Source organism: Urocampus carinirostris, chromosome 13, assembly GCF_059441175.1.
Source record: "Urocampus carinirostris isolate Australia breed hairy pipefish chromosome 13, RoL_Ucar_1.0, whole genome shotgun sequence".
In the NCBI taxonomy this organism is placed as follows: domain Eukaryota; kingdom Metazoa; phylum Chordata; class Actinopteri; order Syngnathiformes; family Syngnathidae; genus Urocampus; species Urocampus carinirostris.
In genome coordinates this window covers 26,475,067-26,501,175 of record NC_142361.1, presented here as the reverse complement: position 1 = coordinate 26,501,175, position 26,109 = coordinate 26,475,067, and the positions used below count along the sequence as shown (strand labels likewise).

General features: G+C 40.8%; 1 protein-coding gene and 1 non-coding gene across 2 annotated transcripts in view; one reads left to right on the top strand and one right to left on the bottom strand.

Annotated features, from left to right (window-relative positions):
• The window catches only part of hcrtr2 (hypocretin (orexin) receptor 2), a 24,579-nt gene extending 903 nt beyond the window's left edge, over positions 1–23,676 (top strand). The window contains exons 2-7 of the mRNA XM_088351140.1: positions 3,681–3,859; positions 8,415–8,658; positions 16,806–16,921; positions 19,421–19,641; positions 19,733–19,854; positions 22,296–23,676. Of these exons, the coding sequence (XP_088207266.1) occupies positions 3,681–3,859; positions 8,415–8,658; positions 16,806–16,921; positions 19,421–19,641; positions 19,733–19,854; positions 22,296–22,465 (1,052 nt within the window). The 3' untranslated portion in view covers positions 22,466–23,676. The remainder of the gene's footprint in view (positions 1–3,680; positions 3,860–8,414; positions 8,659–16,805; positions 16,922–19,420; positions 19,642–19,732; positions 19,855–22,295) is intronic.
• Positions 20,554–20,626, bottom strand: trnar-ucg (transfer RNA arginine (anticodon UCG)). The gene has a single exon. It is a non-coding gene; the product is annotated as a tRNA-Arg (tRNA).
• Positions 23,677–26,109: the final 2,433 nt, after the last annotated feature.

The following is a 26,109-nucleotide window of genomic DNA, read 5'->3' as shown; positions in this document are numbered from 1 at the left end:
AATGATGTGCAAAAGAAAGAAGAGAAGAAAAATTGACACGTTTTAGGCGTAGCCTTGGCAGCAAGATGGCAGCCAATCATGTCAGCTCCCTCTAGGTGAAGATCATCTTATGTTAAATAAATGCTCATTTCTCAACCGCCAAGTATTTAATAAGGTCATATATGTTTGCTAATTATCTAAATCAATATTCTTTGTTTTATTTTTTTAGAAAAAGTGGGATTTATGCCAATTTACCTTTATTTTTTTTATAAAATAGGATATAAAATCCATAACATTTTTAAAAAATGTTGCTTCGGTTGAATGTTCATCAAAGCCCAATTCAGAAGAGAGACATCGTTCATCCAGAGGGATTCTTCTTAAAGTGAAGCTGTCATGAACCAGAACAGGATCAGGACCCAAACACGTGACGTTACTCACACAAGCCTTTTATTTTACGGGAAATGGGGAATCATGCATGTGAGGCAGCAGTGTGGCGTGAAATGATAGAAAGCCGGAGGCCGATGAGATCGATACCAAAAGCCCGAGTTGATATCGGACAGATGGCGTCGATAACGGAGAGGACAGGCCAGACAGGATAAATATTGAAACAGGATATCGAAAATAAACAGGACAAACTACACGGGACCGAAAACTGGAGAAAATAATAAACAGGACAAAAATAGACGGAAACAAAACTGGAATCCGAAATTAAACAGGACAAAATAAACGGGAACAATACCGGACAGGAAATACCAACAGGAACAGGACCGAGTCGAAACCCACGTCTTGCGGGGCAGAAGTTCGTTGACGGACTGACAAAGGAAACATGAGAGGACTGAGCTTAAATAGACAGAAAGCCAATCTGTCAATGAGCCGCAGCTGGTGCCACATGGGCGGGGCCAATTGTGCGCCATGGCAACCGTGACAGAAGCACCTTAGACGCTTTTGTTTAACATTAGCAGTTTGTCAGCTGGGAGGTTTTTAATTGTCTTTCTTGACAACTAACAACGACAAGGACACAGGGATGGCAGTTCATCGATTTCTGGGAGATGGAGAGCTACTGTTTTTTTTCCTGCATTTCTGACTTTGGCAGGGTTTTTATTGTTTTGCTCTAACAGATAGAAATGGAAGAAGGAGACAAAAATTATAGGAATAAAATGAACCAAAGCATTAACAGTGCAAATAAATAAGATTGAATGAATGAAATTGAGGGCACGGCGGCGCAGTGTTTAGCGCGTGTGCAGGCACAGTTCTAAGGTCTTGTGAACCTCCTGTGTGGGTTCAAATCCAGCTTCCGGACTTCCTGTTTGGAGTTTGTATGTTCTCCCCGTACTTGCGTGGGTTTCCTCCGGGCACTCCGGTTTCATCCCCCATTCATGCATTTCAGGTGGATTGGCCGGTCCAAATTGTCCCTAGGTGTGAATGAGCGAGCGAGTTGTCGGTGCCTGTGTGCCCTGAGATTGGCTGGCAACCAGTTCAGGGTGTCCCCTGCCCACTGCCTGCTGGGATGGGCTCCTGCACCCCCGCGACCCTACTGAGGATAAGCGGTGCAGCTAATGATAATGAATGAAATTGATGCTAATGCAGGGATGGATAGAGAAACAGATGGATGCCAGACACATTGAATCGTGGATGGATGGATGGAATAATGTATTGATGACGAGATAGATGCAAGGTTCAATGGAGAGATAGACAAATAGATGGATGATGGACACACGGATTATTAGCTTGTCAGATGCATGGATGAATAAAGGAGGAATTGATTGACACAACGATCGACAGAGATACACAGATAGATGAATGACACATAAATAAGATTGACAGATGGATAGATGGATGGGTAATGGACACATTGATGCTTGAATTCATGAATTGATAAATAAGTTGATGTAATGCTGCATAGATAGATGCAGAGATCCAAGGAGAGATAGACAAACGGATGAATGAGACACACGTGTCAGGTTCAGGATCAGACGGCATCAATCGGAGGGGTTGCAGAACCTTGAACACCTGCGTCCCATCTCCCCTGTCTGTCTCATTATCCCCAGCCTTAATATTGACTGCTCTGACAGTATTGACTTTTTGGGTCAAGTTTACTGTCATTGCCACGTCAGGTTTGTTTTTTGTTTGTCTGCTAATTTGCTCCTGGATTTTGTTGTTAAATACCATCGTTATTTAAGCATGCCTGCTTTGGTTCTTGCTTCCCTGCATTTGATACCTCCCCCCATCCATGATGACATAGATGTTTACACCTAGATGATAACATTGATGCATGCTGAGATGGATGGAAGGATGTGTTGATGAATGGATGCAGGGATCGATGGCTATAATAACGGATGAATGACGGACAACAAGGATGCTTAGCTTGACGGATGGATAGAGAACTAGAAAAACATATGGATGACCGATACAGTATGTAATAAAACTGAGTACACCCGTCACAGGGATTCTGCAGGGATTTCATTGTTATGTTTAATAGAATCATACTGAAGAAACATCGATTTGACGCAATGAAAAGAGGTATGTAAACAAAGGCCATGGCTTACTGGAAAGATATCCTCTAGACCAGGGGTCGGCAACCTATGACACGCGTGCCACTGAGGGCACTGCAAAATAATAATGAGTATAACTTAAAAACGGACATTTTTACCTGAAATTTAGACATTTTCAGTTGCGCATCGTGTTATTTAGAGGCTTTAGGTTAGGCTTTACGTGGGTTTTGTGTCAGTGTGTGTCAGCTTGTGAAAAGACATGGGCAGAAGAACTTCAGAAGATCGAGGGACAATCGAGAGAGAGAGACACTAATTCGGCTAATTCGGATAATTCGAAGGAGTTCACTTAGTTTATTATTTAAGAAAATAAATCTGCCCCGGTGTGGAAATGCCAGTCTCTTGTTAATTTTTCCATAAAGAAACGAGCATGCATTGTTAGGAGAATGAAGTTTGTGTTTGGTTAATGGAGTCAGATAACTAATTCGAACAACTATGGTAAGCGATACATTTTTAATTGTTTAATTCCTAACAATTTGAATAACCTAAATTTTATGTTGACAATACCTGTGTATTATTTGTTATTGCAACACCCATTGCAGCCTGGTCATCCTGGATTGGGGATTACCTCATGTGCGGTCGCTTCTCAAGGTTTCATTTTCCTCATGCAGACGTTTATGAGTTTTTTCTTGCACTCATGCAGGTTTCATATCAGGGGATGGTTTAATAATATTTTGTAGTTTGCAATAGTCTGTGGTCTGCACAACCCTTTGAGACGCTTTGTGATTAAGGGCTATACAAATAAACATGACCTGACTTAATCAAGAGAAGTAATAAACGCATGAATTATAATTTCAGCATCTGATTGCGACAATCAGGTGATTCTTTGCGATGTTATGGAGGTGGACAGCTACTCTAGTTATATTTTTTACATGCAACTGAAATTACAGTTTATAATCAATTAGGTCGATGCTCAAAAGCAAACCAACCCTGACCTAGCAGCGGCAGTGGAATTGGAAAGCCCCCCCCCCTGTGCTGTCCAAGCAGTCAATATAAAGCCTCGGATAGAGACAGTCCCGCCACCCCCCTTGTTGGCGCCCTCTGGAGGATAGGGGCTAGATCCTGACAATAGTTTTTTTTTAACTATCTTTAAATTAAAGACTAAAATGTGACATATCCAAATTAATATTAGAAGGTTTCCCTCTTTTTCAGTTTGCTTTGCAGTATGGAAAAACCGCCACATGCGCACAGTGACCAATTACTTCATCGTAAACCTGTCTTTCGCTGACGTCTTGGTGACCGTCATCTGCCTCCCTGCCAGTCTGGTGGTTGACATCACCGAAACCTGGTTCTTTGGGCAGACGCTTTGCAAAATTGTGCCCTATCTGCAGGTAAGAAACATACTCATGAGTTAGAAAAACTTTATGCTTAAAAGTTATAAGAGGGAAATCATTTTTGAGTGTTCTTTTGATGACATATTTTAATAAAGCCTGCTCAAAATCCTTACTCATCCAATATAAATCGAGGCCAAAAAACACCCTCCGTGTTTAGAATGAAAACTAGAAGACTTGGAAAAGTACTGCAATTTCTTTCATGCTTTACACCTTTGAAAAAAATCTCTTCAGGTTTCATTTCTCAAAGGCATGTGTTGCCTGGAATATTCAATTCAAAAGAGGCAAGAAAAGGATTCAAAATGTCTGAGGGCTGATTTTCAAGGTTTTTTATGTTTTAAAAGGGTTTTTTTTTGGGTCATGCTATTCAGAGGGGTGTTCTGCTGAGACGTCCTACCGTAGGCTAATCTGACAGCGAATTTCGGTTTCTTTCGAATTAAGTAAAACCAGCAGTACTGAAACTTAGAATGATTGCGAACATAACTTTTACTCTTGGCAAATAACGAGCGTTGGCATGCATACGAACAGCTCCTGATTACAGTAGTCAATAAACCCCATGGTAGAGAGCTCCCACAGAAAAACACAACAGACCTAAAAGCTACATCAGAAAACAGTATTTCAAAGTAGTGAAAGAGTCAAATCAGACTAAATCAAACCAAAAATTGCAAGTACTCTCCATAGGAAATCACAATCCGCCTTCTGCGCATGCGCACTAGGTATTGGTAGTCTCCACAAGGTAGGATGTATTGTCAAAACAGGGGCTTCCCTAGGATGAGACTTGAGACACCTGGGATGCTATTTTTATAGACCGCACATGTGGATTCAGGCCTAAAAAGGGCCACCTGCAGATTTTGTTTTTCTTCTGCATGCCTTCAGGAAAGCCTGACAATTTGGTGAATAAAATTAGACTAAAAAGCAGGTCTAAGTTTTGACAATGATTTTTTTTTTTTAAATTATATACTATGGGTTCTATTAGTATCCTATTGTTTTGGCAGCTGCTGTAAACCTTGTTTTTATGACACATACTCCGACAGTGCCTGACACAGGGTTCCTTGAAAAGTCTTAAAAGGCATGTGTCAAGAACCGGAACAGGATCAGGACCTAAACGCGTGACGTTACTCACACAAGCCTTTTATTTTACGGGAAATGGGGAGTCATGCACGTTAGGCAGCAGTTTAGCGTGAAATGATAGGAAACCAGAGCCCGATGAGGTTGATACCAATTGCCCGAGTTGATATCGGACAGTTCGGGTCGATACCGGACAGGACAGGCCAGACAGAATAGATAATGAAACAGGATATCGAAAATAAACAGGACAAACAAGACGGGAACGAAAACTGGAGAAAACAATGAACGGGACAAATATATACGGGAACAAAACTGGAAACGAAATAAAACAGGAAAAAATAACCTGGAACAATACCAGTCAGGAAATACCAACAGGAACAAGACCGAGTCGAAACCCACGTCTTGCGGGGCAGAAGTTACAGACTGACAAAGGGAAAATGAGAGCACTGCCAATCTGTCAATGAGCTGCAGCTGGTGCAACATGAGAGGGGCCAATTGGGCGCCATGGCAACCGTGACACGATGGAACTTATTATTCTAAAAATAAAGTCTTGATGGACATTAAAATCTTAAGAGTCTTAAAAATGTGAACATATTAATTAGACTTATATTTGTTTGAACTAAATATATCTTGAAACATTTATCAATTGTCTTTCGTGGCAACATCGGATGACCACAATAAGGGAACTATCAAAACGATGATGTGGTTTCAGTCGGGCCTTTCAGAGCAGATGGGCATCTTAGGTCTACCCTCAATACACATAGTAACTTCAGACAGAGAAAGTGTCAATTTAATCAGAATTATCCGTCTTACGAACGTTTTTTTGTCATGGCTAAAAGCTAGGCCAGGTAATGTGTATGAAGCATGATGGAGTGTGTGCAAGAAATTTTTGTCTTTTTTCAGTTGTATGTGTTTCAATCTTGCTTTTTTGACAAATTGGTCCTAAATTTGATTTTAAAAGTCTGGAATTATCTCTCAAAGAATCCTGTGATATTTCACTGGCTAAAAGTACACTAAAAAGCAAGTCTAACTTTGTTTTTATGATGTTTTTTAAAAAAAATATTATATCATATTATTATCTTTTTAGCTTCTATTTGCCATGTATTGTTTTGGGGAGCTGCTGCGGGCCTTGTTTTTTCCACATGGCCGCAGGAGTGCCTGACAATTAAAAGTAAACTAAAAGCAAGTCTAAGTTGGTTTTTTTTTCATTCTAGTTAAATTTCTTTCCTGACTGGGGATGAAAAAAAACATGGCCAACACAGTGCAGGTAATTTTAGGCAGGCCACAATAACATGCTTCAGCGACTCCAACAAAACTAAATACCACCTTGCTGGTCCCTGCACTCAGCAAAAGTCGACCTGGGATAATGGATCTTGACCACAACCGAGAATTTTATTTTAGATAGGCAAAAATAGTACTCCTCTCAAAAAAGGTGTCATCTGCCCTCAACCGCCTGTAGCAAAATGCGATCGGGGATAATGGATCGTGGCTTCATGAGCAGTTTACTCTTTGTTAGAAAGAATGACAAAAGAATAGCTACTAGGCCCAACAAATGTGCACTCTACTAGCCCTTGCTTGCAGAAATAGTTGACTGTGTATGTTGAATCCCGGGTCCAACCATACATTTAATTTTAGGCAGGCCAGGATGGCACACCTTCAACAAAAGTTCCTTTGCCCATCCTCACTCACATTAATATGCGATTAGGGATAATGTATCCTGGCCGCATATATGCAGTTCACTTTTGGGTGAAAGGATTGGCAAAAAAAGAGTTATCAGGCCAGAGAAACGTGCACGCATCTGGCTCCCGCTCAGTGTAATATGCGAGGGGGATAATGGATTGTGGCCATACGAGTGCAGTTCATTTTAAGTGGAAATACCCCAAAAACATCCCCAAAATATCTGCAAGACAAAAGCACACTTTGACAGTCCTCTCCTCCTGCAATAGGCAATTAGGTATAATTATTTGCGGCCCTAAGAGTGCAGTTCAAAAAAAAAAGCTGCCAAGCCAGACAAAAGTACACTCTGTTGGTCTCCGTCTCCAGCGATATGGGATCAGGGATAAAGGAATGCCGTATGAGAGCAGTACATTTTAGGCTGAAATAACAGCAGACAAGGAGCCACCAGGTCTGATAAAAATGCCTGAAGTAGGCCCCCACTTTCTGCAATTCTCAATTTGAAATAACGGATCACGGCCTAATCAGTGCGGGGGTTTTTAAGGGTTATTGATCTATCTTCGTTATTCATTATCCATTATCCGTTATCGGTCAGTTCATAATACGCTACAAAGCCTAGGAGCCGGGACACTTACTCTCAGCCAAAAGGCCAAGCTAAGGTCCTAGTCCTAAAGCCATGCTGCGATCATTGCGAATGCACCGTTCCCGGAGGTACTGCAATACCGGGCCGATGCGTGGAGTGGACAGAGCAAGCTCATTTAAGTTGGACATACCAGCAAATAAAGAGCTGCCAGGCCAGACAAATGTACACTCTGTTAGTCCTCGCCTGCAGCAAATTGCAATCAGGGATAATGGATTTCCGCCGCATTCGTGTAGCTCACTTTTGGATGGAAAGAACAGCAAAAAAAGAACTACCAGGCTCTATAAAGGTGTGCCCTGCTAGCCTTATGTATTCAGGATAACAGATTGCAGAATATTTTTCTACCCATGATGCACTGAGGACATGACGTATGAAGCAAAGTAGCAAGGTTTTACAGTACTATTACTTGGTATATTAATAATAAATTTCAATACCTTGCAAAAAATACGTGGCATCAATATTTACCTTAATTTCCGGATTATAAACTGCAAATTTTGTTGGACGATTTCAATAGAGATGAGGGTTATGTATGCATTTTTTATCTCTTTTATTTTAGCTCTTCCACTTGTGTTTTGCTGAATTTGCTGCATCTCAGTTTTTTTTTTACCAGTGTATGTTTTTTTAATATGCTTTGTTAGCGCAATGTTACCCCTGATGCTGCGTTGTGTTTTTCTGTGTTACTTGTGTTGCTGTGTCTCTGTATCTTTTCCCATGTGTGTTAGTTATTAAAACTTTGAAAACTCTTTCTGTGTACCGGATTTCTCGGTAATTTACTCATGTTTAAATGTGGGCACATGAAACTTATAGATAGGTGTGAGTTATTAGTGTACACAATGTTTTTTTCCTTTAAAAACTGTATTGGGCGTGGATTACCGTCCAGGAAATCACGCTAAGTTTTATGGTTGAGTTTTAACTTTCTTACTATAACTCATCGCATTGATTTGGCTTTTCTGGAGTTCAAGCGATCGAGAGACAAAGAGAAAAAGAGAAAAAAGAATGGAATCCCGGGAATGCTGATTGTAGTTTTAACGACCTAATTGCAAATTCAGCTTCACTCCCCAAACACGCTCCTGAACTCTGCTCATAATTGGATGCTGCGGCTTTCTCAGTTTGAGTCGGTGAATTATTTTGCATCCGACCGACTGATGTATCGCCCGCCTTGCCTTTTTTCAGACCATCTCGGTATCGGTCTCGGTTCTGACCCTGAGCTGCATTGCACAAGATCGCTGGTACGCCATCTGCCACCCGCTGATGTTCAAAAGCACGGCCAAAAGAGCCTGTAAGAGCATCGCTATCATCTGGGTGGTGTCCTGCATCATCATGATCCCTCAAGCTATCGTTATGGAGAGCAGCAGTCTTCTGCCGGCCCTCACCAATAAGACGGCTTTGTTCACGGTCTGCGATGAACATTGGGAAGGTGAGTGACAGATGTATCCTATTGCTTTTCAATCTGAGTTCATTTTCCGTTGAAGTTTATAACCTAAAAAAAAAACTCATGGGTAGAACAAAATTCTAATTTTTTATGATATTTTTCTTTTTTCTTTTTTAAATATAAGTAACTTAAATGTTTGACATTGATCCCCACACATTGTTAATATATATATATATATATATATGTGTGTCAGGACCAGAATGGAAACAGGACCCACTTGCGTTTTATTGAAGGAAAGAGATCTGGTGGTCACTGGAGGCGGGAAGCAAATCGCTCCCGGAATCGGATTGTGATCCGAATACGGAAGTGGATCTTCCGTAGCGGGCGATGGCGTCAGGAACGGAAAAGAGGTCGATAGCAGGGACAGGAGAGCAAAGATGTGGTCAGGGTCAGAAACGGGTCATAAATCGGGACGGGAGAGCAGACGTGGTCGGGATCAAAACAGGTCGTAGCCGGAGACAGACAGAAGCAAAAACGGGACAGGTTGGAGTCAGGGTTGAAATAGGCTTGCCTAGTATACCTGGAGATTCGCAGACGGACTGACAACAGGGGATTGACAGGACAGGGTTCAAATAGTGACAGGGAGCCAATCTGAAGCCGCGGTGGTTGGCGCCGAATGAGCGGGCACAGGTGAATCGCATCGGTAATCATGACAATCTTACCACTCTGGCAGAGAATTTCCCTCATTTTTTTTTTTTTTTTTCAAAATAAAATACAATTTTACAGAAATAAGATAAGAAGTCTTAAAATGAAATTAAAAAATCAAACTTAAGTTGCGCCATTTCAGGTGTCCTTCAAAAATATTTTCTCTATAAGTAAATGTTACCAATGCCCAACTGAGGTCAAAAAGCCTAGAGGTACATTAGTATGTCTGATCGCGAGCCTGAGATTTATAATCAGGGTCAGGCCTGAAATGATAATCAGTACGTTTGAGTTCGGGCCAGGCTTTTCTCTTGCTGCCTTTTTTTCTTTTTCAATTATCAACCCATCATTGTTCATTGTTTCTTTTCCTTTGTGGAGGATCCGCGCAATGGATTCCATCCCCCTCCCAACAAGCCCATTTCCACGCTCTTGCAGCGTCCATGGGCTCGGCGGCTTCAGACGGGAACATAAACAATTATACCCAAATACATGAATAATCGTGTAAATAAGTGAAGAAGTCAAACATGACTGAAGCAATATAAAGGTTATAAAAAAAACTCATACAATCATGACTCTATATCCAGTGACACATATCAATATTCCACCTGAAGCTAATCAACACCACACTGAAATTTCAGAGAAAAATCAGTGTGTTATTGGGTGACAAACAACTTTGCTCATCACTGCTGCACCTGCTCGCACAATGTGAAAATGTTGTGAAATCTTCTTGTATCCCACTCCAGTTTTTAACTTTTTGTAATTCTGCAACTTTTACTCCTTGCTCTTCCACACAACTAAGGAGGCTATCACAGCTTATTGGGACCGGTGATTGACTGATTACTATCAGGACTGCTTAGTTGCGTGGGTGAAACCACTATTGCGCATGGAAAGCCTATTGTTTGTTATTTTATCCTTGGTTACACCCCTCTCCCCTTTAATCCTTGACAAACCCATTGCAAGCTGACATTAAACAACCTGGACAACATGTGAAATAGTCCTCCTGAGCCAATCACAGAGAGGGTACCTTCAAACTGAGACTTAAGGGCACAAGTGTGCACTCTGTTTATCATTGTTAGTCATTTAGGTTGACATTGGTTCACACAGAAGTCATCAGGAACTTTTTGGAGTCAGCTGATTGAGCTGAGAGAACAGGGGGCCATTATTTTGCAACACCTACTAATCAGTTCTTTTATCAATGGAATATAAAATATTGAAACTGTTTGGTCCATGATCATGTCTCACATGTTGTGCAAGCTTAGCTTTAAGTTTGAAGGCTGAAATGTGCTTGGGGGCCACTATTTTTGCCAAGCACTGAATCACGGAGAGAGAGTTGCCGCGATGTAGACAATTGTGATTTACCGTGACAGCTGTCAAATTGTAAATAGGCTCCCCGCACACGTTGAGTGAGATTAATGAAGGTCTTGAACTGTCAAGACATGAAATAAAACTCAGGTACTTACTGCCATCAAGAGACACTTGTTTTGATATTGATTGATTACTCTGCCGACAAGTGACATTATTGAAGATGCTCAGAAATGACGAAGGCGACAACCTCCACGTTGCATTTGAGGTGTCGCTTAATGGTGTGAAATTTTGCCTCAAAATAATGTCGCACGTTTCTTCTCTCGGCGTGGAAAAGCCCCAAGATGACCCCAGGATTATACAGCAGCTACCGCCGAGGATAGATTTTCATGTTTCAAATATGGTGGGATGTGTGAGTCGCTTGCAATTTGTGCAGAGTGTGTACATGCATTCAAATGATTCGTTATTTTCAAGACTCACTGTGCGCATCCCGCGTTTGTTTTTGTTTTGAAGTGCGGGCTCGTCAGACCACGGCCTGCACAATACAATATCCTTTATTTACGGATGTCGGTTTTTGATGCGGTGCTACCTGATAGGATCAAAAATCATTGACTGCATTTTTATGGCAACCGAGACCAGGAATCGGATTTTTGGAACAATATTGATGAATTTGTAAGAACCAGAACAGGAGGAGGGCCCAGATGCGTAACATTTTCACACAAGCTTTATTTTACGGGAATGGGGCAGTCATGCGCGTAAACACAAACGCCAGTGATTCGGCGATCGTTGGGCGGAAGAAGTGAGACAGAAGTCCGGCGGGGAAAAACAGGAAGCCAGAGGCCTACAAGATCGATACCAGATGCACGAGCAGATACCGGACAAACGAAGTCGATACCAAACAGGTTGAAACAGGCAGGATTGATAACAGATACACAAGCAAATACCGGACAGACGGGGTCGATACCGGACAGGACGGGGCAGACCAGGATTGATACCGGACACTAGAGACTTGAGTCAGATATCAGACGGGACGAGATAGACGGGATCGATACCGGATACTGGAGACTGGCGCAAGATATCGGACAGGACGACACAGGCGGGATCGATAACGGATACCAAAAACTGTAGCAAGATATCAGACAGGACGCTGGAGACTGGAGTCAGATATCAAACAGGATGAGATAGACGGGATCGATACCCGATACTGGAGACTCGAGTCTGATATTAGACAGGATGAGACAGACGGGATTGATACCAGACACTGGAGACTGGAGTCAGATATCAAAAAGGACGAGATAGACGGGATTGATACCCGATACTGGAGAATAGAGTCAGATATGAGACAGGACAATACAGACAGGATCAATACCAGACACTGGAGACTGGAGTCAAATATCAGACAGGACGAGACAGCCGGGATCGATACCAGACACTGGAGACTGGAGTCAAATATCAAACAGGACGAGATAGACGGGATCGATACCGGACAGGATACACAAGCAGGATAGCGGACAGAGTCAAAACACACATTTTGAGGGTGCAAAGGTTCGTTGACGGACTGATAGGGGGTACTTGCTTACTGAGTATAAATAGGAGGGGAATTAATCAGGAACCTAGCAGCAGCTGGTGCCAAACGGGCGGGGCCAATTGAGGGCAATGGGCAACCGTGACAGAATTTTTTAAATAATAATAATAATTTCCTTTGTATTGTCATTCTTTGTAACAATGTACACAGAACGAAATGTCGATACACCTGACCCGTTGTAGCGAGTCGATACAGCCGCAGCCAACAGAGGGCGCCGCCATTATACCAATTAGGTATGTCTCGGCTGAGGCGCGAACCAGCGACCTCCCAGTCTCAAAGCGGGCACACTACCATCTAGGCTACTGAGCTGGTAAATGCCTGAATTAATAAACACAAATAAATGGCAAGTTTTTCCCAGGGTTCATATATGTATACATCTGCGGAAAGCACACTAATTAGTATTCATGATGCAGCTTCACGTAGGATCATACTCTTAGGTGTTGCTAATGCTAGTTAAAGCTAAACAAACTAACAGGCCAGCCAATATCTCGACTTTGACAGATGCTGTTAATGCCGCTAATGCTAACAGGTTGTTTGTCATATCAGGTTGCCTTAAAGCAATTTTTTCTGCGTTTAGAGATCGCTGCAGATGACATGGATAGAGAAAAAAACTAGCAGTGAAAAGGACCCCGGGATTTGACTTTATTACATACCAGAGTGGGGATCGCAGATTGAAAACGCCATATGGAACCTGTGGTACTGCGTTGCTAATGCGTTCTGAGCCCCCCGTACCCCAGACAAATATTTCGTATATTTACTTTTGATGTGGCATGAATCGAGCTGGTTGAATGGAGTGGAGGGTGGGTGCATGGGAGAAGACAGCGGGTTAATAATGAAACTGATTTTTAAAAAATTCAAGATTTCCTCACTTTAATCATTTCCTTACTTTCAATAATAGTTCCGGTCCTCAATCGGTTACGGCTGCGCAATTGAGTAAGGGTAGCAATTTGTGTAGCCTCCTTGTATTTTTTGATAATTGCAAGCTTTCCATTTTAATTCAAGATTGTTTATTGTCATACGCACAGTAAAGAACCACTATTCCCTGCACAATGAAATTGTTACTTTGCTGTCCACACAGTTGCCAGCGTAATAAAACTAAGAAACTATATACATGTATACATAAAAGAATATTACGAATATTAAAAAGGTACAAATACAAGATGAACTCAAGATGAGTTAAGGCAATAAGATGAAACACAATTCAAAGTGACTGTAGTGCATTATTGGTCCAAGTATGGTCCAGTTTGAAGTGTCTGTAGTGTAATAAAGTGTCTGCAGTGTGCTCTACGTGTCAGTGGTGTATTGTTCGATCAGCAGCCATTTAAGAGTCTGATAGCAGAGGGGTAAAAACAGTTCTTTAGACGGGTAATCCTGCATTTCATACTCCTATACCTCCGTTTTTAGGGTAGGAGTGTAAACAGTCCATGTTTGTTGGTGGGTGGGGTCCTTAATTATAGAAGCAGCCCTCCCGTGGACTCTGCGGTGGAATATGCTCTGCAGAGAGGGCAGTGTAGTCCTGGTGATCCTCTGAGCGTTCTTAACCACTCTCTGCGGGTGTTTTCGGTCCAGGGCTATGATACTTCCGTACCAAACAGTGATCCAGCTTTTCAGGATGCTCTCCACCAATGTTCCCTGTAATTTTCCACGGGTCTGAGCGTTCACACAAAGTCGGTGAGCAGCGTTTGAAACAACCGTGAGCAACCATAATCCCAAGTGTGGCAAGATAATTAATTATCAAACATGTCCAAAACTTGACATCAAGTTACATTTTGCTGAGTTTCCGGCAATGCAAAATTATTTTTCTCTTTTGAATGAATTGACTCATGTACTATTGCAAAGGTTGTACGGCCTACAAACGTCGTTTGTTCTTACAATTCTTTCACAAGATATCCATTTCTTTTTAGTTCCTGATATATTTTGTCGCATAATATTAACATTTTTGGGGGCTTATTTAGTCGGTTGTAAGATACAGAACTGTACTTAATCACATTTTTTAGTGGAAGTACAATGTTGGCAACAAGATTCACTTGATATAATTGGAAATTATTTGAATGCAACACAAACTTTTTCTTCTTTTTTCTATGGTTTTTATCTACTGTTTTAAAAATTCCTTTAAAAAAAATCCCATTGTTTTTATTTTTTCCGAGCTGTTTTTTTTTCTTTTTGTTCTCTATTTACTTTTTTCCTACATTTCTTTATCTTTTTTTCTGGCTTTTTTCAAAAATTTTCCTTCTTTTTTCTCTTCCTTTTGTTTCTTTTTTTCTCAGCTTTTCACTACTTTTTCATTTTGGTATTTTTTTCTTTTTTGTTCTATTCCCCCCTTCCTTTAAATCATTGTGTGCATAATTTTACATAATATTTGGTCATGTTGGGATTAAAGAAGCAAAAACAACCCGAAGAGCCATTTGGGACCCGAAAGAGCTGGTTCCTATTAGTGAGCTGAGCCGAAGAAGCCGGTTCCCCGACTAACTCTACTAACTTTACTCAACTTAGTTCTCCTTCGACTCGACTTCAAAATACCGCATTTTTACCTTCATGCACTGTAACTTTGACTTGAGTCGCTTCTTAATTAGTTATTTTGAACCCTCATTTTTGTGCCCTGGCTAGATTTTCTTGTGCGCTGAGAATGTGCGAGCAGTGCGCAATTGCGCACGCGCGCAGCTTAGAGAGAACACTGCTCTTCACGATGCAGCTGTCGAAACTTCCCCAGCCTTCTCAGGAAGTACAGTCGCCATTGAGATTTCCTGACCAACTGTGTGGTGTTTAGGGTCCATGTTAGGTCCTCAGTGATGTGCACGCTGAGGTACTTATAGCTGCTCACCCGCTCTACTTCAAGCTCCCGGATCAATAGTGGCTGATGAGGTCTCCTCCTCTTCCTCTTGTCCACTATCATCTCATTTGTCTCGTCCGTATTGAGGGTGAGGTTGTTGTCCTTGCACCATGTCGCCAGACTCACCATGTCCCTCCCGTAGGCCGCTTCATCCCCCGCAGTCCTATTACTGCAGTGTCGTCGGCGAACATCAGGAAGATGTTGTCCTTGTCGGATGTGACGCAGTCGTGCGTGAAGAGGGTGTAGAGGATTGGGCTGAGGACACATCCTTGCGGAGTTCCTATGTTGGTGGTGATACTGACTGATGTCCTATTTCCAATTTTGACAGACTGGAGTCTGCCAGTTAGAAAGTCCAGCAGCCAGTGGCAGAGGGTGGGGTGCAAACTTATTGTGGATAGTTTGCGGGTGAGAAGAGCATCCTGAGGTAGGATTTTTTTTTTTCAGGTGGGACAGGGAATGATGAACAGCTGCGTTGGCATCCAAGGTGGATCTGTTTGTCCTATAGGCATACTGTAGGGGGTCCAGGTTGTCTGGGATGCTGCTCTGGTTGTGGGGTAGAACTACTTTCTCAAAGCACTTCATAATAATTGGAGTGAGTGCTACCGGTCTGTAGTCGTTCAGGCAGGTGGGTGGGATCTTCTTAGGGAGGGGTACAATGGTTTTGGTCTTTAAACAGGAGGGAACTGTGCTTTGGCTGAAGGAAAGTTTCAAGACTGAGGCAAAAACCTTTGCCAGCTCATTGGCGCATATTCTGAGAGCGCGGTCAAGGATTTGGTCTGGTCCTGCTGCTTTGTGGGGGTTGATTTTCTTCAGGACTTTGAGTACTTGACATGATGAGGCTATTGGTGGTGGTTAGAGGGGTCTGGTGTTCCAGGTGTGTGTGCATGTCTCTCTGGTTATCATGTTTTTGCCTCTCCCTTTACCATGAAAGCCAGCATTGTACCTATTGCGCATAAATACAGCACAAAAATTACAGTTTTGAATCGCCAATGGCAGAGTCTTGATGAAGAACAGGTAATTCTGAACTGAATCTAGAAAAATATTTGTGAAAGGCAATTAAATCAATGGCATAACTTTATTTTCACGATGCCGTGACCCAAACCAACAGCAGACCAGTATTTTATAGGGTGAAAGAATAAAAGCGGACAGGCATCTTAGAAACTTAGAAATGTTTTTAATCTTGGGCACGAGTAACCTGTTGTCGTTGTTGTCATACAGTGGTGATCATGGTGTTGTGAGGGACCAAAAACATCTTATTCATCATCCTAGAGTAAAATCCTTATGTGGGGAGGCCGTATCCTGGGTGTAAAGTACAAAAATACAGTATTGTATCGCCGCCCCTCGCAACACCTTTAACTGGCACACGCGATTCCTATCTAAATGAACATACAGATAGGCATTGTGGGAGTACGGTTCAGCCGATAGCAGACCATTTTACATGATGTTGACAAATGCCACACAAGAATTTTAGAGACTAAGCTCTACATACGCACTAACACAAAACAGTTTGAATTATATATGTTTTTGGGCAACAAGTTGTGGTCTTTTAGCAGTAAAAATGCCATAAAGCGAGCCCATAGTTAATAAATGCAGCTCAAAAAAATCCAATACTTAACCGCAGACTCGCAAAGTGTTAATGAAGCACACACAAATCTGAACTGAATAGAGAGGCTATACCTCGGGGTCTACTCACATGGGTTGTCCTTGGTCCTTGAGAACTCAATCCACCATTTTAAGTTACTGACATGTCTTTTTTTTGTTTGTTCCTTCCAGCTGAGATCTACCCCAAGGTGTATCACAGCTGTTTCTTCATCGTAACATACTTTGCGCCCTTGTGTCTGATGGTGCTGGCCTACATTCAGATATGCCACAAGCTGTGGTGTCAGCAGGTAAGCTAATTCTGCATGCAAAAGCCAGTAACGTGCAAAGAAGTTCGTGTTTGATGAGGCACAGTCGGATTTACAGATAAATGAACCTACATCTTATTCATCATTTCATCGGCTGAGCGAGAAAGCACTATATAAAAGGTAACATAGGAAAATAACTTGTTGTTGTCTTACCTTGACTTATAAATTAGTGTATGCACTGTTCCTTTAGAATAAAAGCATCAATTCATAGGTAATCCTCCATTATATTGAAAAAGTCCATGCAACGAGATGATTATTACTGGATGGCTTGATTCACGAGAGGTTCCAGTAAATCGAAAGAGCAAGGACAACAGACGAAGAGTTCCTCAAGCGGTACTTGTGACCTGTGAGAGCAAGCATACGTTTGGAACATTGAATTAGAAGAGGCTGTGAAAAAAGTGCTTCAGATGTGACATGGAAGACAGCGAACTAGTAAGAAACCAAAGGGAACAAAATACTCATAAAGGAGAGAGACAAATCAAGAGAAGCGCCAACAGCTATGTGGAGGAAATTAGCACCCGGAAGTGAGTGACCAAAGAAGGTGAAGTCATGCAACTGAAAGCGAGAGAGCGGGGAAGAGAGAGAACATACAAAGAAGCATAACCCGTGACAGTCTCACTATTGCCCTCTGTCATGAGGCAGGAGAATTGCGTGCCTCACTCTGCATCTGCAAACACTCAATACAGTAATATGTTACTGACTACCATATTTTCCAGACTGTGAAGTGCACCTTAAAAACAAAAATCTGCCACAATTTCACAGGTGTGCCTCATATTCCAGTGCGCCTTATAGGCAGAAAAATACGGGAAATAAAAAGAGAAACGGATAATAATCATTGCCATAGGTACCTGGACAGAAATATGGCATACAGTATTTTCACCTTCCACAATATACCCACCACTTATTCCAAGACCAGAATATCAATTACATTCCAAGTTCCATCTTGATGAAATTGTCATGTCCAGCATGGTCGCTGTGGCGACCGGCTGGCCCCGCCCCCTTGGCACCTTGGATTTTCTCATTTGCGTGTGTGCTTCTTAAGGGCGGGTTGTGGGGATTGCCGGTTGCGGGTTCATTGCATTACTTTGCATTATTCTGTTCTGTTTGACTTGAGGAAACCTGTACTTGCCCGTTCTGAGTAAAAGCCTGTTTTGTGAGTATTCCTAGTCTGAGTTCCTGTTTGCCTGTAAGCCTGTTTTTGTTTTTGTCCCTGAGTGTTGGACGACTTTTATTTCCTTAATAAAAGTAACTGATCGTTAAAGCGAATGAGTTCACCCTTCCTGCCTCCTGCCTCCGATCTGGTCCGGTCCTGTGACAGAAATGTTTAGTTATTTACTTCAGTTTGAATAAAATAAGTTAGATTTGATCAACCAATGTGTGTGTTGTTGACCGAATATGTAATTTATAGTTACATTATTGAACTGCAAATTAATAATGAACAATGAATCTCCTTCAAAATAATGTGACTGATTATTCTTTTTATTGGGGTCCTCTTTATGAAACCTGACCTAATTCTAATCGGCACTGAGAAATCCTTAAACAAATTAATTCTAAACACAAAATAAAATGCTATTTTTGTGGTGATTTTTTTAGTTCCTGTTCTGTAAAATACATTTTCATAATGTTCTGATGTTTTTAATGCAACATAAGCATCACAGTAGTTTTATTTTTATGCACCTTAGAATCCGGTGCGCCTTTTATATTAACAAAATATTTCACTGTGGACCTTACAATCTGTTGAGCCTTATACTTCAGAAAATATGATTATTGCATCAATAATATTTTTACATAACATAATGTGAAAATTCATCAATTTTGAATTACTTTTTTTCAAATCCATGTGTTGCCCTTATGGCCACTGTTTTTCTTTCATAAATACGTTTTGAAATGTGATACAAGGCTAGAAATGGATGTTCGTTCTTTAAGATGTGTTCTACATAAATATTTTGTGTTTATGTAAGCTTTTAGTTGAAAAATATAGCGAAAACATACTACTTCTGAGTTTTCTGCGTCACTTCTGGTTCTGAGAACTGGTTGTCATCAGTAGTCCCACACAATGGCTGATAGTCCGGTTGCATGTCCAATCTATCTCCATCCACGTTGAAGGATTAACAAGGCAATGGCATATGTTTTTAAAACAACTATAAAACAACTATATCTTGTAACAGTTAAGACAGATTTAAAGATTATGCACTTTAGTTTCATGAACATATTGGCACATGGTTTCAATGAATTGTAATGTCCTTTTGCAGTTTTCACCATCCGGAAAAGGAATTTGTCCCCTGTGGTCGCGGTCCATTTTTGTTTGTTTAGCAATCCAAATATTGTTACAAATGTGAAATGAGAAAGAACTTCAACACTAAGTAAATATAAACGTTCAACATATTTCAAATTTCACATTTCCGTGATAACAGGGCAGGCACAGCCTCACTCGCCTCCCAAAAAGACGCCTGACCGATTCCTTGTCTCCGTGTTTGACAGATTCCCGGAAACACATCGGTTTTACAGAGGAAATGGAAGACCATGCAGTGCTCGGCGGCGACTCCAGGTCCAGGGGAATCGGTCCGGGTCAAGACCAGTACCGTCTGCGCCGAAATCAAACAGATCCGGGCCCGCCGCAAAACGGCTCGAATGCTGATCGTGGTGCTTTTTGTGTTTGCGCTGTGCTACCTGCCGATCAGCATACTCAACGTGATGAAAAGGTTGCAAACTTTTGAGCGCCAAAGCGGCGACTCGTCGATGAAGAAAAACAATTCACTGTTTTGCTAGTATTGATTTTTACTCTGCCCGCAGAGTCTTTGGGACTTTCAAGAACACCAGTGACCGAGAGACGGTGTATGCCTGGTTTACTTTCTCCCACTGGCTCATATATGCCAATAGTGCGCTCAATCCCATCATCTATAATTTCCTCAGCGGTGAGTCGTAACATGGGCTTCTTTATATCTTTGCCATAGTTCCCTCGAGTGCTGTTTTCTTCAATTTCGGCCCACACAAAAGCCAAATCACAGTATAATGATCATCTTGACCACTTATCCTAGGGTTCAACATTTTGGGTTGCCCTACTTTTTGTTTTACATTAGCGCAAAGGGCTAAGTCTTTCCGAAATGTATCAAACTATTACTATGTTGTTACTCTGTTACTATCATGGTAGTACACTATATAATAATCAGAAGTAAGGTTAAAATAGGCTCACTAAAATTGCAATCTTGTATAGGAATATGTTTGCATTTATACAGCGCTTTTCAAGTCATTGAAAACCTCCCAAAGCTCTTTACAATGTGCTTCACACTTACTGATTCACACTCACCGAAAACAGCGTCAGCTATGCAAGGCAACTATGTTTATCAGGGCTTTACGGAGTCAGCGTCTTGCCCAAGGACACTTCGATATATAAGCGAAAGGAACCGGGAATTTAACCTGCGAACTCAAAATGAGTGCTTTTACCTTCTGACATACTGCCCCAAACCATTAAGTTGCGTTACTACTGCTATAGATTATCTTAATATTTACCAGATTTACAACTATCTTGTAACAAATAACACCTGCTAATTCTTAAGCCAAGTAATATTTTTATGCCTATGAAACACGTCAGTTACCCGTTTAAAATCGCATGCCGACCATGAAGGGACTCGAACCCCCAATCTTCTGATCCGAAGTCAGACGCCTTATCCATTAGGCCACATGGTCACATAAAATGTCATTGTATGTGAAAAAGTATCTCGCAGAATCTGGGTATCAAACCTGCAAACTCTTGGTCTAAAGACAAGCAATCTACCTCCTGAGCTACTGCCACCCTTTTCATTATATATTTTCACTACGTTTTAATTGTTAACTTTTTTATCCGTCATATTTTTATTTTATATGATATATTTTATTTTTATTCTAAGTTGCTTTACTACTTCTATAGAATATCTAAATATTTACTAGATTTACAAATAATAACTACTAATTTTTAAGCCAAGTGATGTAATATGTTTATGCCTATGAAACGTGTCATCGTTATCCATCTAAAATTGCATGCGGACCGTAAAGGGACTCGAACCTCTAATCTTCTGATCCGAAGTCAGATGCCTTATCCATTAGACCACACTGTCATAAAAAATAGACATTGTATGCCAAAAAATATCTCTCAGAATCTGGGTATCGAACCTGGAACCTCTTGGTCTAAAGACAGCAATCTACCACCTGAGCTACTGCCACCCTTTTCATTATATATTTTCACTACTTTTTAATTGTTAACTTTTTTATTCATCATATTTTTATTTTATATGACATATGGTATTTTTATTCTAAGATTATTCCAGATTATTTAGTCATGAATGATATGCGGCGCAGATGTTAGTGCGTGTGCGGCAGTTCTTGAGGTCAAACCTTTTTTGTATGTTCTCCCCGTGCTTGCGTGGGTTTCCTCCGGGCACTCCGGTTTTCTCCCACATTCCAAAAACATGCATGTCAGGTAATTGGCCCGTCCAAATTGTCCCTAGGTGTGAATGAGAGAGTGAGTTGTCTGTTTCTGTGTGCCCTGCGACTGGCTGTCAACCACTTCAGAGTGTCCCCTGCCCACATTCCGAGCGCAGGTGGAAAGGGCACCAGCACCCACACAACCCTACTAAATGATGGATGGATGATTTACATACATAGGTCAGGGTTCGTACAAGTGCTTGAAATCCAGATGTTCTCCAAGTTCTCGTGACTTGGATCGTAAACGTGTAGTCAGTGCATTGCATTTGTTAGGATACACTGCCATCTAGTGATAAAACTCAGCATGTGAGCATGAACGGCACCGTTGCTCAAGCTGCAGTAACAAATTGGAAACCTCCAAATTTTGTCAATGAAAGGTGTAATTTGTTACAATTATAAATGTTTTAAAATGGTATTGATTTTTTATGGATGATTTAATAAGTATTTGATGATTAACCGTTTAAATGAAATGTAATATTAACATTTATATATCGGGAAATGTATGCAATGGGGTTTATCAAAATGCTTTACAAATCAATAAAGTAAAAATAATGTTCATTCATTTACTATTTAAGAATATGTTCGACTATTTTTTTACAAATGTATTTATTTTGATTTAGATGTGCAATGAGAAATATTGTAAGCATTCAATTCCACTAATAGGGACGCTTTTTTAATTGCTAGGCTGCTCTCGAAATTGTAAGTAGCTCGCACGCTGAAAAAAATCTGAGTACCCTGTTTTAGATGTTAGTTTGCAGTGACTTTATATCAACACAAACGTTTAAATATGAGCTATACTATAACCTCAAAAATAGCAAGTCCAAAATATGTCAGAAACTGAGTTTTTATATTCAGTACGTCCCTGAATATATTTCCATTCTTTTTTTGCTCACAGGAAAATTTCGTGAAGAATTTAAAGCGGCTTTTTCCTGCTGTTGTCACGGTCAAAGTCAAGAAAGACCGAAGAGAATCAGCACCCGGATAAGCACGGACAGTCGAAAGTCACTGTCCACTCACATCAACCACTTGGACAACGTGTCACACATATCGGATCAGACAGTGTAAAAAACATTGTTGGCGAAACCTGTCTGCTGTTGTGGGCGTGAACACATGTCCATCGGAATGACCAGCAAATCAAAAGGGGATGTTAATGTTCCGAGCAGATCGGACTGTTCTAGAATATATGTTGGGAAGGAACTCTGCTGACTCTGAAGCGGCTTCTCTCATTGCCTTCATTTGAGTGGGGATTTTAAAATCAGAAAGATGACTTTGGACTTCCATTATTGACTGGATTTGATCACCATGTGACAATCACATTCCCTCCAATTCATAGTTGTGCCGTCATCAAGGGGATGCTTCGAAAAATCACTGACAATAAAGCCTGAAATCGAGTTTTGGGCCATGAGAATCTAACAGTGACTATGTTTACATGCAAGCAATTTTCAAATGGGACAGGAACTATTGAATTTCTGGAGCGATCCAAATAAATCGTTTACATGATTGGAGACCGTTGAATCACCCCGTATAAATTTGTGAGTAGAGTAATCCCACGTTTTTTGCGGGGGTTGCATTCAAAAAACCTCAAAACCTGCAAAGCAGAAACTTTTCTTTATTGATTTAATTGTTTATTTATTATTCAAGGACACACCAAATTCACAAGTTTATTTGTTTAACAAAAAAAAAGTATTGTACTTTATCTTTTTTTTACAAACTACTTCTTAAGTATAAGTTTTGAAAAATCTTGCTGTTTCATTGCACAAACTGTACTTTACGTGATACTTTGCTGCCATCATGTGGGTGTTAAGTAAACTGCATTTACCTTTCATTTTTGTCTACAGAAACCATATATTTTTCCATTATCAAACAATTTTGAAAATGTGCCAGGGTGCCACTAGGGCGGGCTAAAGATCCGCATGTGGTTCCAGAGCAAGTTTCAGCAGGTCAAAAGTTCAACTTTGTTGGTGGAAGCATCTTCCTCTGTTTAGCCAATCAGAAAGCAGAAAACAATGCATGATGAAAATCTGCGAGGTGGCGAACCCGCGATAAGTAAACCGCGATACAGCAGGGATTACTGTACAACTACGTGCTTGTTTGCTCCTGGTTATGTCCCGCTTATTTACAAGGTGGGCCTGTACGTGGCTTGCCAGAACCAGAGATTTACACAATATATCAGCCATGTCCAACATTTGGCCAGTGGGCCAGATCCAGCCCATTGGATGATTTAATACAGCCCACCATAAATGTATGAGTATGTTAAAACTGAGGCGCTAGGTTAATTTTAGCAAAAGTTTTAAACAAATTCAAAACAAATGCTCTCTTCGGCTGCTGGAGGGCAGTGTTGAGTTTGTATAGCGTGTTGAGTTGGTTCACGTGTAAATTGTATTCACTCATGTTAAAATAAATCAGTTAACACATTCAATGCCAAACATTGTTTGTGAGTAAAGTGTTGTGTTCAATATCAATTGTCATCTGTGATTACAATATTTAGGGTAGGTTATTAATGTAGGCAGAATGATAAAGCATAATACTGAAAAAGAATGCTAAAAAGTTGGAGTTGACATTCTTTTACACTTAAGAATGCAATGTCTGGATCCAGCCTCTGAGCCAAATAAAGTCTCACATTCCTGCTATAAATGGATGGACGCAACTCTGGCAATTTACCTTTGTGTCACAAAACAAAACCAAAATTTCCTAGAGAAATCTACCGATTGGCATTAGGGTTTTTTAGAGAGTAAGACGGAGTTTGCGTGTATCATTCGCCTCCAGGCTACAAACCCCACAGTGCTTTGCAGGTTCAGAATATCCTGAGTGGGAGAAACTACACTTGCGTAAAAGCAATCGGATCTCTCGAATTGGTGTATATATGCACGAGCAATCAGAAAGTTAAAAGACAAACCCAACTACTGCAATCGGAAACACTGAAAAAGTCGTGATAAGACTTTAATCGGATTATATTGTAAATTTACATGGAAACATTCCGTTTCAAATCAGATCCTGACCTTTTGCCTGAAATTCCATGAACTACTTACCTTTTTAAGAACTAAATGATGACCTCACCTCAGTTGATTTTCTTCTTTTACTCAGGCACTAACAAATTGGTTATAGAGGCTTTTATGGGTGCGAAACTCATCTAGATTATTGCCTGCATGTTAACATTCCCAAATGAAGCCTGAAATCGAGTATGGGGCCTCGAGAATCCAGAAGAGTCATCAAAAAAGTGATGTAAGATTAGCAGCCATCACTTTGCCACATCTACCTCAATTACACTAATCCACTTTAGATTTTATTTTGTTTGTTTTCCAAATCATCTAAGATACATCTCTGGCTTAATTAGGGTAATAATCCCTAATTCCAATCAACGAGTAGCATGATAGAACGTGTGCTCTGAATAGCTGAATTTATAAGAGAATGAAAATTGTGTCAGTCATCATCCCCCTTTTCGATATTTTTTATTTAGTAGCTTGGGGGATAATATTGTGACAATGTGTTAGAGGTTATATGTACTTGCTGACTTTGTCACTGATATCACGTTGCCGTGTTGTCGTCGGTGGCAAAAAAAGAGATCATTTGACCTTCTTGGTTCTTTTTGTAAACAACGAATGCTATTGTCTTACACTGTGAATACTGTTTTTGTTTTGCTTGGAATGAAGAGTTGGCAAGTATTACTGTAAAATAAACGCAAGAAAAGTGAGGAGCATTTACGTTTTTTATGATAAAAAACTAAAAACTAAAGGATAGGTAGGAGAGTAGCAATTTGGGTAACTAGCTAGCGAGTTGGCTAGCAATTTAGCTAGCCTGCTAGTAAAATTAAAGTACAGTATAACAAACAGACAGACAGACAGTAATAAAAAGTGATGGATGGATGGAGAGAAACATAAATATCATTTTAAGAATATGAGAAATAAAAACTATTAATTAAGTTATAGCAGGAAAACTAACCAAAAAACACTAAAAAATAAAAATGACAAAGGAGCCATGGATTTTGGGAACAACCAATCACTGCTTACATGTTTCCCGAAGCTGAGCTGTCATTGGTTGTTACATGAAACCCTAAGAAACTGGACTATTGTGTCAAGAATCACAGTAGGATCAGGACCCAAACGCGTGACGTTCTCACACAAGCCTTTTATTTTACGGGAAATGGGGAGTCATGTACGTTAGACAGCGGTCCGGCGGGAAAAGACAGGAAGCCAGAGACCGACGAGATTGATTCCAATTGGCCGAGTTGATATCGGACAGATGGGGTCGATACCGGACAGGACAGACAGGATAGATAATGAATCAGGATATCGAAAATGAACAGGAGAAACAAGACGGGAACGAAAACTGGAGAAAATAATAAACAGGACAAAAATAGACAGAAGCAAAACTGGAAACCGAAATTAAACAGGACAAAATAAACGGGAACAATACCGGACAGGAAACACCAACAGGAACAGGACCGAGACTAAACCCACGTCTTGCGGGGCAGAAGTTCGTTGACGGGCTGACAAAGGGGGCGTGACAGCGCTGAGCTTAAAATAGACAGCAAGCCAATCTGTTAACGGGCCGCAGCTGGTGCCACACGAGCGGGGCCAATTGTGCGCCATGGTAACCGTGACATATGGATTGTTATGGTTATTAACTCACTTCATACACAGGGAAACACTTTTATTGAAAAGTATATGGATATATATATATCTATGTATAAGAAGTATCGGCTAACAACC